Source organism: Amblyomma mixtum, chromosome 2 (assembly GCF_055824585.1).
Source record: "Amblyomma mixtum isolate Tamu chromosome 2, ASM5582458v1, whole genome shotgun sequence".
Classification (NCBI taxonomy): domain Eukaryota; kingdom Metazoa; phylum Arthropoda; class Arachnida; order Ixodida; family Ixodidae; genus Amblyomma; species Amblyomma mixtum.
This window is the reverse complement of record NC_143013.1, coordinates 209,173,626-209,192,914: the sequence shown is the minus strand read 5'-3', so window position 1 is coordinate 209,192,914 and position 19,289 is coordinate 209,173,626. Positions and strand designations below refer to the sequence as shown.

Sequence of the window (19,289 nt, the reverse complement as noted above, 5' to 3'; positions counted from 1 at the left end):
CCACCGGCATACTGGCAATCGGCGGAGTGGGTCTGTGAACAGAATCTGCCGCTTGGACATCTAAACGTTCTCTTTCCGCCTGTGGATCAGGGCAAGAACCTTGGGGTGACATGAAACATGCGGATGTCTCCCGGTCACTTGAACTGCTGCGCCGGCATGATTGTAAGTCGTGTCCAGACTTGCGGCAGAATGTGCAATATGGGGCCTTCGGCTTCGAACGGGAATCGGAAGACCTGTGTCGGACCTTCTCGCAGATGAAACATCGAATTTGCGACTTGGGACCCTGCTCACTCCAGTCTTTGAAAGTTGCAAGGTTATTCTGTCTCTGAGCCTCCAGGAAATGGTCGGCGGCCTCAACAATCTTTTCAACCTTTTTACAATCCCTTTCTCGTAGAAACAATACTAAACGATTGTGGCAGTTGTTCATAAACTGCTCAGCAACAATCATATCGCGCACAACCTCAAAGGTGCGGCCTTCTCCCCGCATTCCTACCCAACGGTCAAAGAAACTGAAAAGCCTCGTGGAGTACTGGGAGGCTGTCTCGTCATCGTGAGGCTTGATTTGCCGAAATCTCTCCCTATAGCCTTCAGCGGTAAAACGAAATCTTCGTAGCAGTGCAAGTTTCGCTTTCTCATAATCCATAGAGTCCTCTGGAGATAGTCGACCAAAGACTCTAAGAGCTTCCCGGCCGAGACAGAGGCTCAAGGGCGTGGCCCACTTCTCTTTCGGCCAACCTTGCCCTGTGGCGACATGTTCAAAACGCTTCAAATACGCGCCCAAATCATCACTTCCCTTATTAAACGTTGGTATCAGGCCATGCGGGCTAATGGGTACTGCGCTCTGCATTTTCAGCGTTACGATTAGGAGGAGGATTTTCTCTTTCTGATAGTTTAACTCGAAGCTGTAAATTCTGCGCTTCTCGCTCTAAGTTCTGTGCTTCGAGCTCTAAACGCCGCTTTGTGGCTTCCCGATCGGCATCTCTCTCTTCTCGTGCCTTGCGCAATTCCTCCTCTACCCACTCGCGCAACTCGCGTCCTTGCAAACCCAGGCGCTCCCCTACCGCGAGAAAATCTGCAGCACTCATTCTGTCTCACAGACTTCGTTAACTGGCTAACGCTCCTCGGCCTGGTCCTGTCGTAGCGGACGCCAAATTTGTGAGGGGAAAAGGCCCCCAGCAGGTTCGAGCGTCCTCCGAGATGGGGCCCCGGAGGATGCAGAAAATCGTCCCAGACCGAGCACGTCTGTATATATAACAAAAATGGTTTTACTTAAAACAAGACAGCAGTCTCTGATGGGTAGGGAGCTGTGCGGCCGAGGGTCGAGGAGTGGCTCCGGTGTGAGATTCCGCTGCCCGTCGCCAGAAAGGCGCCGGGGCCAAGTACCTCCGCAGGGCTGTTCGCCCTACGGGCGGAAGTCGGACGCGGAGCACCAGCACCAGTGGCCCTGACGACGCACCAGAGAGGAGACGGCCGCCCAGGTCTGGACACCCGGGCACGGCCAGGAAGGCACCCTTTCACCGCAGGGGGTCCCAGCCACGGGACGGCAGGCACAATCCGATAGCAAGGCCGGCAGGATCTCCGGGCAGGCAGCACCTGCCTGTGCCCGGCACGGCGCCCGCTCTCCGAGGCAGCAAGAGACAGGCGGGAGACAGGAGACAGCAGGCTCCTGGTTGCCCTGAACTGGGCGAAGACAGCTTCCTCAGGCCTGATCACCCGGGTTCAAGAAGCCGTTCAGCCGTGACCTCGCCTGCTCCGTTCCCCGAGCTCGTCTCTTCGCGCCGCTTGCGCCACGCCCCGCGTCTCTCCTTTTTTCTCTTCTTTTTCCAAGCGAGCGTCAAGCCGCCGCTAGCGATGCAGGGCGCTTGTGGCATCACAACGTTGCAGGCGGTGGCGGAGCGCCTACTTTCTTCAGTTGTAAGGCAAGGGCCAGGCACATGACAGAATAGTCGCCACCAGTATCCAGCAAAGCGGTCACGTCGATTCCATCAATTTTGACGCACAAATCGGAGTTAGCGCGTCGGATGCTGTCGCTATTCGCTCCCGGAAAAACATCGTCGCGTGGTAGTGGCGCAGGAGGATCTTCACAAGTCACGGCATAAGCGGCCTTGCCTCCAGAGGCCGCTGGAATCAGTTTTCCCGGCGTGGACTGGGAGAACGGCGTCCGGTGTAGCCTGCGGCTTGACGGGGGCTTGGAGAACGGTAGCGCCTAGGCTACGGGGATCGAGGCTCGCGGTGGTCTGACGTGATTTGGTTCTGGCGCGAGGACAGATGATACGGTATCTCATGCGGTCGTTCCCCGTTCTGTGGGCACGGGTCGTCCGGCGCGAAACCACGCAAGCCCACGCGGCGGTATGGGCACGCCCTGTAGAGGTGACGCGCCTCGCCACAGTGATAACAGAGCGACCGACGATCTGGGGCACGCCACACTTCACTCTTTCGCGGTCGCTGGTAGGCTGACGGAGCGGGGCCACGAGGGGAGCTCTGCGGGAGCACTGCTGGAGTCGCGGCAGTGACGTCATAACCAGATGCCTGACGTAGAACGGACGCATACGTGGGCCTTGCATCATGCTGGCGAGGAACCTCAGAACTTTGGTGCTGTTGTGCTGCCAGGCGCACCTCGTCCCGGACGACTTCACTCATTGGCGGGAAAGATGGTGTATCGGGCGCCATCCGGAAGGCCTGCAGTTCCTCTCTGACGACAGATCGGACCAGCTCGCGTAGAAAGGTCGCGACGATACCGAGAGGCATAGAGATGGGATAAGGCCCAAAGGTTTTGACGTCACGATTGTACTGACGGGCTCGCTGTTCCAGCGTCTTCTCCATAGTGGCCGCCTCGGTGAGAAACTCGGCCACAGTGCGCGGTGGGCTGCGCACGAGTCCGGCGAAGAGCTCGTTCTTGACCCCGCGAATGAGGTGGCGAAGCTTCTTCTCCTCCGTCATGTTGGGATCCGCGCGTTTAAAAAAGGCGGGTCATGTCCTCGTAGTACATGCGTACACTCTCGTTGTGGCGCTGGCTGAGCGAGTGTAACGCAGCTTCTGCTCGCTCTCGACAGTCTGCATTCGGGAAAGTGGCTATAAGATTGCTGCAGAAGGCTTCCCAGGACGTAAACGAAGCTTCATGGTTTTCGAACGATGTCCGAGCCGATTCCTCAAGCGCGAAATAAACATTGTGGAGCTTACGGCCGTCGCTCCAGCCGTTGTAACGGGCAACATGGTCGAAGATCTCCAGGCAATTCTCGGCGTCCTCGAACACGTCGCCATGGAACGACGGGGGTGTTCGTGGCTGGTGACAGAGGATGTGCGCCGGGAGCCTGTTCTCAGTTGTCATGGCAGCTGGTGCCTCCGAAGACCGAGGTTGCGTCGCCCTGGTTGCAGCCGGAAGGAGTCCGAATTCAGCGGACGCTCCACGGAAGCGGCGGCCGGGGCGCTGGTGAACTGGGGTGAGATCCGTATTGGTCGGTAGCCTACGCGGGTCTGGAAGCGTACCCCGCACCTCCACCAGATTTGTCACGAATATTACAAGCCACACAGTTACAAGCCACACAGCCACACAACTGTTCCAGACTGCCGAGCGGTCACAAGCGAGAAGGCGAACCACTTCTTCTTCGTCCACTTCTGAGCTCTATCAATATCTTCTGCCGTGGATGGCTTAGCGGTAACACCAATTATGCTCATGATTGCTTCAGAAGTTCCTGCCTTGTCTGAAAAACAATGTGATCATTCCTAGGTGACAGACGCCATCCGCATCACATGAGCGCGATTTGTATTGGTTTATGGGGGGCTTAACGTCCCAAAGCGACTCAGGCTATGAGGATGAGGAAGGGCTCCTGATATTTCAACCACCTGGGGTCCTTTAACTTGCCCTTACATCGCACATTACGCGAGCCTCTAGAATTTCGCCTCCATCGAAATTCGACCGCCGCAACCGGGATCGCACCCGCATCTTTCGGGTCATCAGCCGAGCGCCATAACCACTTAGGCACCACGGCGACTTAAGCGACATTTCATCAGCGGCTCATATGTAAAGCAGTTACGAATATATCGTTGAATGTTACCGCCCCTGAGTAACCTCATTATTCAGTCGTACTAATCCGCACTATTTACCTGAAAACGCTACCAGGCTTCCTTAAATACAATTTATATTCTCAATTCTGTATGCGAGAATAATAGTTAAATGGACACTAGTTGGCTTCACGAAATCGCTGCCATCCTGTTGCAATCGAACTACCCAGTCTCGGCAACGGACACTGAACGATGGATATCATGCCTTTGGGCCACAAGCTGGGTCTTCTTGTGAAATCTTCGTTGTTAATTATAGCTCGCTTCGGCTACAGGACGCAATGCACATTTACTGCTATTCTGAGCAAACAGTGAGAAGAGAATATAGTCCAGATACGCTCCTGAGTCAGTGCCTCAAAGGCAGCCCCCCACTTTGGGGCTGTGAGCATCGCCAATCGGCAACAAACGTCATTATGACATCAGAACAACAACTGATGCGCGTGCCTTTGTTATATGCTAGTGGCTCGATGACAAACGTATGGAGGCGACAGTCGGACACGCCTTTTATAACGTGTGGGACTTTAATCAGCCGTTCGTTTTCACGTATTGGGTCTCAACGCCTGAATAGCCGTCCGCACGTTCTGGAGAGCTACGACCCTGGTACTCGCCACGCGCGCGCGATGCCTCTCTTGGTTTTGTATGAGGCTTCGCCTATTGCATGAAAATTGAAAATATTGATCTGCAACATCGCAGGTGCTCTCAGGGGATGGCGATAAAGAACGAATGGCGGGAGGAGCTTTCAGCGTAGTTGCTGTGCCAACTGTGCCAAGTCCCACGGGAAGCCAGGAGCCCCTCAAGCTGAAGCTCTCCCTGGCTAAGGACGTACGGTCATCGCGGCCGAACACCGTAATTGACCCCGAGCATGCAGTGTCCGCCGGGGATGAGGTATAGTGCCGCTGAGGTATATTACAAGCGGTTTTATCCGCTGTATTTGCGGTGGCTGTGCACTTAGAAAAGCAGCGTACGCTTTCATAGGTATTCGCATCCTGCGGATCAGCCAGATTACACCCTAGAACGCTGTGAAGAGCACCTTCGAATGCGGCTTTAGGTCAAATACAATAACCGCCGTTTTCAGGAGCAATATGAAAATAGTATTTAATAACAGCCTAAAGCCAGCTCAAAGCACCACGCGATCAAGCAAGCAGATTTCACTAGGAAGATTTTATCGCTCAGCTTCGAAGCGCCCACAGAGAAGCTAATAAAAGTAACTTCTAATGTGTACACTGGGTCAGCATCCATTATGGCTACAAAAAGGGCGAGTTCTGTTAGGCGATTACAGTCGCGTCTAGATTTTCCGATCTTTGTTGACGCTATTCATGAAATCATGGTTCAAGGAAAAGGTAATTTTGTGTGCACTAAGGCCGCCCATGGTGGGTGCCGTTGTCATTCCACATCGAACTAAACAGCACCTGAGTAAAAGGAACTTGCACAATGATATTCTAATGATTGTCTTTCGGAAGATATGGCTGTTTTTTTCGTTAAGATTTTATACCTTCATTACTTTAAATTACAAGTGAAGCTTCACCTTCAAACGCTACGAACGCTGTAGTCTGTACAAGTGAAACTGCAGTAGCAATACGTTTGAAGAGATTGGTATGTTCGCGGCTCTCTGTGGGCCGAAGGGCGCCATTAGTCCTTGTTCGAAACGGCTGAGCTTCTTGCTTGGCGATCACAATGTTCATGTCGACCGCTAAACGCACGCTTTGTAAGTGTTAGCCTAGCAAAAAGTGATATCATAAGGCGGATGACAAGTTAGCCAAATATACCTACGACTCACGTCCTCGTTACAAATAGCTGGAATTTGGAGTTTATTTACCGTTATCGGTGTGAAGGCCATACTAGAAGGCTGATTTGTTAGAATGCCATTACAGCCACGCCAAATGAAAGACGTTACAATCCCGTCCAACAATTGACGACGCTCTCGAGTGCTTGCACGGTGCCAGCTACTTTTCCTTCATCGATCTGCGTTCAGGATACTGGCAGATAGCTGTCGACGAACAGTACCGCGACAAAATCGCTCTTTTCACCCCGTGTGAATTGTATCAATTTAAAGTCATGCCTTTTGGCCTCTGCGATGCCCCTGGGACGATCGAGCGCAGAATGGACTCGCTTTTACGTAGCTTCAAGTGAATGACGTGCCTCTGCTACTTGTGTGATGTGATCGTTTTTTTTGTCCACATTCTATGTCCCCTGCACCGCCCTTCTACCATCCTTGCCTTTTTCCGCAGCACCGGTATTCAGCTGAACTCGAAGAAATGCACTTTCGGCAGCCGTCAGCTCAGTGCCGTCGGTCACTTAGTCGATTAGCGGCGTCCAGCCTGAAGCTCATTAAGTCCGCGCCGTGAGTTCCTTTCCAATTCCGCGTTCCTAGGGTGATGCGCGTGGAAAGTTCGGGCTGTGATCATATATCCGGCGGATCATCCATAACTGCTGATATTCCGCGCCTTCTTACCATGCTCAAGGAAGGCGTTACAAGCTGGCGATTTCAGAAAACTTACCAGTTCCCTCGCATGTCTTGGCTCACTTCGATCCTCCAGCCCCGACCGAACTATGGGCCGACGCGAATGACCATGGCATTCGTGCCATACTTGCTCAGCAGCAATGCGATCAGATTCTCGTGATTGCGTTCGCAAGCCGTCTTCTTTCCGTGCCAGAGCATAAGTATTCTCCATCATCGAGCAGGAATTCATCGCCCTCGTTTGGGCAGATGACAAATTCTGTCCTTACTAGTTTGGGTCCTTTCCCTATTTTAACGAGTTACAACGCGTTGTTCCGCCTATCTTTGCTCTAAGACCTTACTGACTGGCCGGGGCGCTGGGTTTTTCGGCTTCAAGAAAACGAAATTTCGGTCGTCTTACCCGCCGCCACCTCCACAAGTACTTATGCTCGGGGCGCAATCGCCTGCGCCGAGGCCACTTATTATGTAGCTCACCACAGGTTGTGCGCTTCCGAACTTTCTTACAAACGTCGTGACGACTCTTGGCATCGCGATGTCACCTACCCTCCGGGCTCTTTTGTCTTGCTCTGGGTTCCGTCTCACTCTGTAGGCCTCTGTGAAAAACTTCCGCCATGCTATGCGGGCCCTTACTGTGTTGTACGTCCTGTAACCGCCGTTGCGTACCTAATCGCACAGTTGCATCAGCAGTACCCGCCCGCTACACTCCGTACCTAGATCGCCCATGTCTCATGTCTCAAGCATTATTATTCGAACTCCACCTTGCCTGTGTAGTACGCACCTGGACTGTGCTTTTGCAGAAGGGGTAGTGCTACATACTATTACTGGACGATGGAGCGCTCTAGAGGACAATACCGCTGTGAGGCGCGCTTGTAAGCTGTTGTACTGTCTCAAGCCATCGGCCCTTGGTCTCGCAGAATACCTCTGCCTGGAAATAGTGACTGCGTAAGAACACGAAATGAAAGAAGAGCCCTGGAATTCATATGATGTGGACATCTCAAAATGTGCTGTATGAGACAGGGAGAAAGGTAAATGCATCAAGAAGGACGTTCCAGCATTCGAGATATGCGTGATATAGCCAAATAGACATTCCAGATATAGTCAAAATAGACAAGTTGTTTGAGTCACAAAGCCGTGTTCTCGTAATTTTAAAAACTGATATGGCTTTTGCTTACGGCCGGCTGCAAATCTCTGTTTGAACTCAGGTGCCTATCGGTAATAGTTGGAGCCTTAACTGTTAGAATTTAATTAATCACTTCACTAGTTAACACGATTCGCCTTTCTATGTCCGATAACACTGCTATTACTATACCACGAAAAGCCTCTGTTTATGTCGAAACCCCTATATTTTAAAACTTGTGATCACCTTTCCTATATATAAAGACTTAACTATTTCTGGCTTAAAAACAGGAAGCAGCACCTGTCCATGGCAAAAGAGCTCGCTCGAAGAAGTCCATCCGAGCCACCTTGGAGGGCGCAGCACTAGCGCCTATGGCAAAAAAGCCCGCAAAGGCTAGCACCAGCACCTCGAGCACCGTACCGACCCCCGTCTACAGGCAGATCCAAGAGAGGTACGTCATTAGGTTCTGAAATGACAAAGCGAAATGACAAAGAAATGCAGGTGCACTAGCCCGTCTGAACCAAGTGAGTGAAGGTTAACCATCACGAATGCACGAATGACAAGGGCCTGATTCAGCCGACAGGGTTCTTGCCTCGAGGGCGGCGGAGAGGGACAGGATAATGTCTGCGAACATACCCAAGACATATATATATATCTTGGAACCAAGCACATACCGAAGCCCTGTCTTGGGCAGCACGAAATACCCGAAGCGGGTGATGTTTCTTACAAAGCACGGATGAGAGCGCTGTAATCGCGGCACATCCGTGCGCACGAAGCGCGCTGTCACGTGGTATTTTTTAAACTCCGCGGGCTTTCTTTTCTCCCGAATAAAAACGGCCAGGCTGAATCTATCTCGTTGGAAGTGCCTGGGTTGGACGATATTTGTGGAGCTCCACAACTTTCCTATTGACGCTCAAACATTTCAAGCTATATTAAAAAGTTAATTTATTTATCTCGACTAATTATTTAAATAGGAGAAGCGAAAAAATCGTACTGTAACTTTAGATGAACCTTAACAACATCCATGCGATTTCAGTTTGAAGAACGCTTAGTTTTTTTATAAATCTTGGTCCAAGTTAGCAGGGCCACCCTGTGTATATATATATATATATATATATATATATATATATATATATATATATATATTAAGCAAACAAGGGAAGGGGAATGAGGGGCTCGTTATAAATATGAAAGAAGCCAACAGCCACAGAAACCAAGGGGCACAGGTGATTTTTAATTTATTTTTTATTTTGTGGTGTTGATCAATTTAGATATTACTGAACATGTTATCGCTTAAAACTAATTGATTAGAAAAGCAGAAGAAAAAACAACCACTACCGCCGGTGGGATCCGTGGTTTCTAATCAATTAGTTTTAAGCGATAACATGTTCAGTAATATCTAAATTGATCAACACCACAAAATAAAAAATAAATTAAAAATCCCCTGTTCCCCTTGGTTTCTGTGGCTGTTGGCTTCTTTCATATATATATATATATATATATATATATATATATTTATATATATATATATATATATAGCGAAGTATACGCTTCGTTAAAGGAAACATATTTATTAAACTCGACGTTTCGATCGGAAGACCGATCTTCTTCACTCCTGAAGAAGATCGGTCTTCCGATCGAAACGTCGAGTTTAATAAATATGTTTCCTTTAACGAAGCGTATACTTCGCTATATATTCTTATAAGCAGTCTAGTACTTCACGCTTTCGCAACCTATATATATATATATATATATATAAGAAGGGGGTGAAGATCGGATGGATCCGGTAGCACATAAACGTAATTCGGTTGACACACGGTAGAAAAACAACAACTCTATTCTAACGTTTCGACCAGGGTCTGGCCTTTCGTCAGAGTGATCACTCTGACGGAGGCCAGACCCTGGTCGAAACGTTAGAATAAAGTTGTTGTTTTTCTACCGTGTGTCAACCGAATTACTTTTATATATATATATATATATATATATATATATAAAGCCCGACAGCGCCTATTTCTGACCTATCATGAAGCTAAAAAAACGAAGTTCACCGATTATTGCGGAACCACCGCTGTGGCAGCCGGCTTGGATAGTTACTGAAAGTCTCATAACCGAATAACTTTAAACGTGGGACATTTGAAAGCAGTAAGACTTTGCTGTTGGAGCGCATTGTTTCCCGAGATTTTTTTTTAGCTCTTCGCAGGCTTTATTGACACCACACAAATGGCAAAGATAGTGAAACTTATTATATACAGACAACTGAAACGGGCTATTTCAAACAAGTTATATAAAATGGACAGGAAAGCTTATGCGCTGGCATTATAATAATAAACCAAGATAACTTCTCTCAGCGAATTAATTGAATATTAGAAAGTAGCTGACCTGGTAATGAAAACTTCCCAGGGCCTCAACTATTTACATATTCGCAGTGTCTGACGTTCATTTTACATCTTAGTCCTAATTTGCTGACACGCCTTTGTGTGCAAATATCGCATTTGCCATTTATTGGTCTACCGAGCCGGAGTACCCGGGTTCGAACCCGACCGCGGCGGCCGCGTTTCGATTGAGGCGGCACGCAAAAGGCGCCCGTGCGCTGTGCGATGTCAGTGCACTTTAAGGATCCCCAGGGCGTCGAAATTATCCCGGAGACCTCCACTACGGCACCTCTTTCTTTCTTCTTTCACTCCCACTTTCCTCCCTTCCCTTACGACGCGGTTCCGGTGTCCGCCGAGATATGCGAAAAAGATACTGCGCCATTTCCTTTCCTAAAAAATAAATTTACCAAAATTAATTAAGAATTATGGATCCCGGTAGAACCTGCGGCATGCATTTTCTACCTTATAGAGTTATCACCTGTCTATAATGGCTCTTCACTTAGCTTCTCTTTCTGAGGAAAGAGCTGGTTTGGTTTATGGTTTATGGGGTTTAACGTCCCAAAGCGACTGAGGCTATGAGAGACGCCGTAGTGGAGGGCTCCGGAAATTTCGACCACCTGGGGTTCTTTAACGTGCACTGACATCGCACAGTACACGGGCCTCTAGAATTTCTCCTCCAAAGAAATTCTAGCCGCCGCGGCCGGGATCGAACCCGCGTCTTTTGGGTCAGCAGCCGAGCACCATAACCGCTGAGCCACCGCGGCGGCCTGAGGAAAGAGCTGTAGCAGTTCTGCTGCATCCGTTTCTTCATATCAAAGCCTGCTGGCTTCTTCCGCATATATTCGAACGAGCCCCCTACAGAGCGTATTCTTGTCTGCTGAAAGCAAAGCGACTGCCTTGGGTCTTCTGCTTTGGTGCTATAGGCAGCTTAGAGAGTTTTCGCACAACTGCCGCATTCTCTCCTGGACAACGTTCCACATGGGACCTGCGGCATGAAAGGGTGCAGGCCCTAATAGCTTGTTATCAGCGCCTTGGAACTGACGGAATAACTTATTAAGTAACGAAGAATGTACACACGTGCTACTTGACATAACACCACAAGCGACGTTTCGAGGCCATGAGTTGTGGTGCCGCCGCGGTATGTTGTAATTTCTACCAGTTATCAAAAATATTCTGTTTCTACAATAATCGGTTATCTACCTCCCGTCTTAAGTAAACAATAAATAACAATGAAATCTGCCTGTTATTTCAGAAATTATTTCTATTCTTCGTGCAAACATGCAGCAGTGCACGCATATGCATGGACGGACATGCATACGTTCTGTTGGGCGCAAATGTGGGTGATACCCTTCCGGCTTCGGTTAATCTCCACTTAAGTTTTCGGTAGCTGCTATTTCTCGGACAAGTGAGGAGATGGAAATAGGTATCTAAAGGCATGTAACACTGGTCCTTGAGATCACTGACGCTACAGTGTGGCGAAAGAGTCGTAGTGCTTTGAAAGACCGTATAGGCAGGGAACAGCACTTGTTACACGCTTTTGCTTACACATATTAGTATGTATATCTAACACATGTATGCAAGTACTGAGTATACAAGGGTAGGAAATTGAGAAGCTAGGTGCGACATACTTATGAAGGCCGCCAATACTCACCGATTTGTTATTACCGTCTTTTTTAAAAATTTGTGGCTGTGGTGACCATTCTCAAGGTTACATTGCACCCAACACAGCTCCTCCAAAAGTAGAAAATTCAGTAACCGCCGTCGTAGCTCAGTGTGTACGTACGTACACTGACATGTATGTATGTATGTATGTATGCATGCATGCATGTATGTATGTATGTATGTATGTATGTATGTATGTATGTATGTATGTATGTATGTATGTATGTATGTATGTATGTATGTATGTACGTATGTATGTATGTATGTATGTGTGTGTGTGTGTGTATGTATGTATGTATGTATGTATGTATGTATGTATGTATGTATGTATGTATGTATGTATGTATGTATGCATGTATGCATGTATGCATGCATGTATGTAGCATGTATGTATGTATGTATGTACGTACGTACGTACGTACGTACGTATGTATGTATGTATGTATGTATGTATGCATGTATGTATGTATTGAAAGGGGGTTCGCGTACTCGTGAACTCAGCTATACAGTTCACCAAACAGCTGAGCGGACGGCAGCAAAATCATAGTCAGTCTACACAGCCAGAGAGCTGGAGCCGCGCGCCGGCACACTTCGTCGTCAACTTCTTCGTCTGCCATCGAGGCAACCTGAGGCGCATTCATAATAGTTCAGGCGCGTTCATTGTAATTCACTACAATGGCCCCGGGATGGAAGAGGAGCCATCCTGGCGACCTATGGTGATGGCAAGAGGAGCGGGTCGTAATAAGTCTTGAGGCGACTGACATGGACAAGCTCACGGCCGCGACTACGCAAGTCCGAAGAGGGTGTAAGCGGCTCTACAATATAATTAACAGGGGATGTTGATTCGACGACGCGGTAAGGGCCATGATGTTCTCTGCGAAATTTCGAAGACTGTCCTGGTGTAGTGGAGGGGACCCAAAGCCAAACTAATGAACCTGGAGAGAAAGCGTGCGCGGTTTGATGGGCATCGTGTTCATGCTTTCGGCGATCTTGGGAGTCCGAGGTGAAAGAACGGGCCAGTTGGCGACATTCCTCGGCGTGCTTGGCGAGTTCGGAAAGGGGCGTGCATTCGGAGGCGTCCGGAGTGTACGGCAATACCGTGTCCATTGTGGAGGACGGCTCACGGCCATACAACAGGTAGAAAGGGAAAATCCGGTGGTTGACTGGGTGGCGGTATTGTATGCGTACGTCACAAAAGGCAGCACAGCGTCCCAGTTAGACTGATCTGACGAGACGTACATGGTGAGCATATCGCCGAGAGTGCGATTAAAGCGCTCAGTCAGCCCGTTAGTTTGAGGGTGGTAGGCAGTGGTGGTCCGATGAATGATGCGACACTCTCTGAGGAGGGCTTCCACCACGTCCGAAAGAAAGACACGGCCTCGATCACTGAGCAACTCGCGCGGCGCACCATGGCGAAGAACAAAATTGTGCAGCAGGAAGTGGGCAACGTCACGAGCAGTGGCAGCGGGTAGTGCGGCGGTCTCTGCATATCGGGTTAGGTGGTCGACGCCAACAATTATCCAGCGGTTCCCAGATAACGTGTAGGGCAGCGGGCCGTAGAGGTCGACGCCAACACGATCGAATGGGCGAGCCGGGCACGGCAATGGCTTCAAGGGGCCGCTCGTACGGGGCGCGGGAGACTTGCGTCGCTGACAGGCGATGCAGGAGCGGACGTATTGGCGAATGTACCCGTACATGCTCCGCCAATAATAACGTTGAGATATTCTTTGAAACGTCTTCAACACACCGGCGTGGGCACATTGTGGGTCAGCGTGAAACGAGGCAGAGATCTCAGAAATGGCGAGGTATCGCGAGGAGCCACCGTCGACCATCTTGCGTGTAGTTACGGCGGTAGAGCAGGCCATCACGGAACGCAAAATGGGGTGCCTGGCGGCGGAGAGTGCGCGAAGGCACAGCAGTGTGAGCGTTGGTCACGACGTCGATGATCGACGCAAGCCACGGGTCTTTACGCTGTTCCGCAAGCATATCAGAGGTGGTAAGAGGCGAGAGGACGGGTTCAGGCACGGATGAGCATGCAGCGGCGGTGGGCAGAGGAGATCGAGATAGAGCGTCGGCGTCCATGTGCCTGCGGCCAGAGCGATATACAACGCGGATGTCGAACTCCTGAAGGCGGAGAGCCCACCTGGCGAGGCGGCCGGCCGGGTCTTTAAGAGACGACAACCAGCAAAGCGCGTGATGGTCCGTGACGACACCAAACTGGCGGCCGTACAGATAGGGTCGAAATTTCATGAGTGCCGAGACGATCGCTAAACATTCCTTCTCCGTAACGGAATAGTTGCATTCAGCCTTGCTGAGCACCCGACTCGCATACGCCACGACGTATTCCTCATAACCATCTTTCCGCTGAGTCAGGACAGCTCCGAGGCCGACGCCACTTGCACCAGTATGCACCTCGGTAGGGGCTCTCGGATCGTAGTGGCGAAGTATGGGCGGCGAGGTAAGAAGACGGCGCAGTGTGGTGAACGCGTCTTCGCATTCGGGGGACCAAGCGGACAGGTGGTTGTCGGTTCCAAGCAGTTTCGTGAGTGGCGCAATGATCGACGCAAAATTGCGGACGAAGCGCCGAAAATAGGAGCACAGACCGATAAAGCTCCGAAGCTGCTTCATTGTTGTCGGCTTGGGAAACTCCGCAACAGCGCGAAGTTTGGCCGGGTCGGGGAGAACGCCTTCCTTAGATACAATGTGACCCAAGATGGTTAGCTGCCGGGCGCCGAAGTGGCACTTCTTCAGATTAAGCTGTAGGCCGGCGTCGGTGAGGCAAGTCAGAACCTGCTGCAGGCGCGTGAGGTGAGTGGAAAAATCTGCCGAAAAGACAACGATATCGTCCAAGTAACAGAGGCACGCATGCCACTTCAGCTTCCGTAAGACGTTATCCATCATTCTTTCGAATGTAGCTGGCGCGTTGCACAGGACGAATGGCATAACGGTGAACTCGTAAAGGCCGTCGGGGGTAACGAATGCGGTCTTCTCACGGTCAGCGGCAGCCATCGGGACCTGCCAGTAGCCCGAACGCAAGTCAAGAGAGGAGAAGTATTCGGCGCCTTGGAGACAGTCAAGAGCGTCATCGATGCGGGGAAGCGGATAATTGTCTTTGTGGGTAATTTTGTTCAGTCGGCGGTAATCGACACAATCTGATAGAACCGTCTTTCTTCTTGACCAGCACCACAGGAGAAGACCAAGGGCTGTGAGAGGGACGGATGACGCCGCGGTGCAGCATGTCTTCAACGTGCTCACTTATCACTTGACGCTCAGCCGCAGACACGCGATAGGGGCGCTGCCGAAAAGGCGGGTGGGAGCCGGTCTCAATGCGATGAGCCACGGTTGATGTACGGCCTAAAGGCTGATGGGCTGCATCGAAAGCGAAGCGGAAAGTGTGGAGAAGGGCTGAAAGCTGCTGACGGTAGGTGGACGGAAGAGTATCGTCGATGGCGGCGCGGAGAAGTTCGTCAGGCTCAGGTTCAGTAGCAAGCTCGGAATGCATGGCGTTTAGAGAGGGACCGCTGGCTGCCTCGTGGACATTAAGGACAGAGAGAAGGCAGACAGGTTGAATGCAGCCAGGGGACTCACCAGGTAGCAGGGTAAGGGCACACGAGGATGGATTGTAGAGCAGCATCTTCGTGGCACCCCGCCGAACATCGAGGACAGCAGAAGGTAGCGGCAGGTTCTTCCGGCGTACAAAGGAAGCAGATGGCGTAAATAAAACGGTGTCATCCGACGCGGCACGGCACGACAGGGAAACAAGGGCAGATGCTCCCGGCGCTACTTCAACATCTTCAGCGATAGTGACCTTGAGTCGCAAGGGGGCAGAGGTTTCAGTAGTAAGCTCGTCAAAAAAAGGAAAAAAATTCAACTTCAGCGCGGGCGCAATCAATGACGGCGTTGTTGTGTGACAGAAAGTCCCACCCGAGAATTATGTCATGTGAGCACGAGGACAGCACCAACAATTCGACTGGATACAATATATCGTCAATGATGACTCGCGCTGTGCACGAGGCGAGAGGGGCAATGCACTGTTCACTAGCGGTGCGGAGCGAGAGACCCGTAAATGACGTCGTGACTTTGCGCAAGCGGCGGCAGAGTTTTTCGTGAATCACTGATACTGAAGCACCCGTGTCGATAAGCGCATGTACCGGCAGTCCGTCGACGATGACCTGAAGAACGTTGCGTGGGGAAAACGGAGGCCTTGAGCTTTTCGAACAGCGCGCAGTTCTTGCCTCCGGAACTGCGGATCTTAGTTTCCCTCTTCAGCGGAGGGAGGGCGACGGCGCATTGGTGACAGTGAGCGGCGGCGCGGTGATGGAGAACGTCGGGTCTCGTAAGCACGACGGTCGGGGGCGTACGCGTCTAACGGCGAGGATGGAGAAGCCGAATAAAACATCTGGGATGGATGCACAGGGGTCGAGATGGTTGGCGATGCCACCATGCGACGGCGACAGTGGCGGGCGACATGTCCCGGGTACCCACAGGAGTAACAGATGGGACGGTTATCCGATGTGCGCCAAGGGTTGTAAAGCCGCTGCGGAGACGGCGAAGAAACCGGGGCTGGTCGTAGAGACGGGGCGGGGCGCAGGACGGGCTGACGAGGTGGAACAGTCAGGGGCACGAGCGCGCCGCTGCTTCTGCGTAGGTCATCCGGGCGGGTATAGGAGATGGTTGGGGATACTGAGCTTCGGCGTAGGTTAAGGGAGCAACCGAAGGGACTGGATGTGCAGTAGGAATAGCCTCGGCAACTTCATGGCGGATGACCTCCTGCAATGGCGCCACCAGAGGAGTCGCAGCGTCGTGACTGGAGGGCATCAACGAGAGCTGACGCGCGACTTCCTCCCGAGCAAACTGCTTTATCTGCGGTGACAGTTGCGCCGGGTCGGTGTCAGATGTGAGGTAAGCAAGCGATTCCTGCTGCGAGAGCGGAGAACGGGTGAGGATGCGTCGCTTCCGAAGTTCGTCAAAGTTCTGGCAATGAGTAATGACGTCGGCGACTGTGGTGGAATTGCGTGCCAGAAGCATCTGGAACGCATCGTCCTCGATTCCTTTCAAAATGTTCTCAATCTTGGCGCGCTCAGACATAGAGGCATCAACTCGTGTGCACAGGTTCACAACGTCCTCTTGTAGCTGGTGAAATTTTCACCAGGCAGCTGCGCCCGACTTCGCAGGCGTTGTTCCGCGCGCAGCTTGCGCACCGCAGGCCTGCCAAATACATCAGAAAAATTGGACTTGAAAGCTGACCACGTGGGGATGTCGGATTCGTGGTTTCTGAACCATAGGTTCGCAACGTCCGAAAGGTAGAAGATGACGTTGTTGAGTTTGAGTGCATGGGTGCTCACCCGTTCGTACGATGCCAGCCAATCCTCGACGTCATCGTCGCCGGTGCCACTGAAGAAAGCGGGATCACGCTGCCGCAGCGCTCCAGCGCACAGAACGGTTGGGGTGGGTGGGGCATGACTGGGCACGGAGTCCTTAGGCATTGTGAGCGGCGGGAGAAGACGGCTGCGAAGGTCCAGGGCGTCAGACGACCGCAACCTCCACCAAATGAAAGGGGGTTCGCGTACTCGTGAACTCAGCTATACAGTTCACCAAACAGCTGAGCGGACGGCAGCAAAATCACAGTCAGTCTACACAGCCAGAGAGCTGGAGCCGCGCGCCGGCACACTTCGTCGTCAACTTCTTCGTCTGCCATCGAGGCAACCTGAGGCGCATTTATAATAGTTCAGGCGCGTTCATTGTAATTCACTACAGTATGTATGTATGTATGTATGTATGTATGTATGTATGTATGTATGTATGTATGTATGTATGTATGTATGTATGTATGTATGTATGTATGTATGTATGTATGTATGTATGTATGTATGTATGTATGTATGTATGTATGTATGTATGTATGTATGTATGTATGTATGTATGTATGTATGTATGTATGTATGTATGTATGTATGTATGTATGTATGTATGTATGTTTGGTTTATGGGGTTTAACGTCCCAAAGCGACTGAGGCTATGAGACGCCGTAGTGAAGGGCTCCGGAAATTTCGACCACCTGGGGTTCTTTAACGTGCACTGACATCGCACAGTACACGGGCCTCCAGAATTTCTCCTCCAAAGAAATTCTAGCCGCCGCGGCCGGGATCGAACCCGCGTCTTTTGGGTCAGCAGCCGAGCACCATAACCACTGAGCCACCGCGGCGGCGTATGTATGTATGTATGTATGTATGTATGTATGTATGTATGTATGTATGTATGTATGTATGTATGTATGTATGTATGTATGTATGTATGTATGTATGTATGTATGTATGTATGCATGTATGTATGTATGTATGTAGGCAGATGCCTGTTCGTGCATACCTTACGTGGTTCGAACTAAAGGTGGTTATGTTTCTAGTCATTTACAACTCAGGAAGGAAGCGGTAAAAGCCTTTCAAGACAAGCTGTCAAACCACTAGTGCCGACCTACTGCTGTGATTTCCACGTCGACCGCTTTGCACCTGCCACGGCCACTCGCATATTCAAGGCGGATTACTGCGCTCTCTTGGCGTTAGTCCGACACCATTGGTTGCGGGTGCTCTCTCGAAGGGAGTTCCTTCTTGAGTTATACTTAGCGAAAGAGGGGATTGAGGAACTGCATGACAGGGCGCTGGAGCCACCGTTGGGCTTGTTGAGCACTTTTATTAAACAGACTTATTCAGTTAGAGAGCTGCTTAAGACTGAACGGCGGACGCAGAAAGCGAAAGCTTTGTGCTCTTGCAGGATGGACCAAGATGGCAAGCTTCGCATGCGCCCGTTCCTCGTCTGGTGGTGCGTGGTTTTCCTCCTCTTGTCGGCCTTCCTTACGTACATGCTCGTCAAAATAAGTGAGTGCGTGTAGTTTTTCCTTCCGCCGTGCTTTTGTAATCCCCTTTATATCAGATTTCCTTTTTTTGGCGGACAATAACTTTTGCCTTAGCGGCTTCTGGCTCTGAACGCAGTGGGTTTTCAGGAGAACCAGACTTTGATAGAAAAAATAAGAAGACACGTTGTTTTAAACTTATATCTCCAGGTGGAACGACCGGCAATCGCTTTGAAATAATGTTGATCCGACTGAGGTCTCACTGGGACGATCGGACGGGTTCCGCTTAGATGGGTTTCTACAAAGAGTGCGACTATGCATTGCTATGGAAAGAAAAATGATAGGTGTAACTTTAAGAGTTCGGAAGCGGGCGGAGTGGCGAGGCAACAAACGCGGGTTAATGACATCCTAATCGAAATCCAGAGAAGAAGTGGGCTTCGGCAGGGCATGTAATGCGAAGGCAAGATAACTGCTGGTCCTTAAGGGCAACGGAGTCGATACCAAGAGCAGGCAAACGTATCAGGGGCGGCAGAAAGGTGGGCGGATGAGATTAAGAAGTTTGCGGGAATACGGCAGCCCCCGACGGTAGCCCCGGTGAAGGACAGGGTTAATTAGAGAGACACGCGAGATGATTTTGCCCTGCAGTGGACGTAATCAGGCTGATTATGATGGTGATGATGATGCATTGCGCTCTGCGGAAATTTGCACTCGCCGACAGCTCCAAATGCAGAGGCAACTGCCAAAGAAATTATAAAAGGAAAAGAAACCCCGGCAG

At 50.7% G+C, this 19,289-nt stretch overlaps 1 protein-coding gene across 20 annotated transcripts in view; it reads left to right on the top strand.

The window, feature by feature from the left end:
• Window positions 1-19,289, top strand: part of LOC149362430 (uncharacterized) — a 131,004-nt gene that overhangs the window by 54,522 nt on the left and 57,193 nt on the right. For 15 of the 20 annotated variants that reach the window (XM_089573013.1, XM_089573014.1, XM_089573017.1 and 12 more), the window contains 3 exons: window positions 4,753-4,944; window positions 7,925-8,085; window positions 18,436-18,539. In XM_089573013.1, the coding sequence (XP_089429139.1) occupies window positions 4,753-4,944; window positions 7,925-8,085; window positions 18,436-18,539 (457 nt within the window). The remainder of the gene's footprint in view (window positions 1-4,752; window positions 4,945-7,924; window positions 8,086-18,435; window positions 18,540-19,289) is intronic. The other 5 variants (XM_089573025.1, XM_089573026.1, XM_089573024.1 and 2 more) reach the window with 3 other exon arrangements.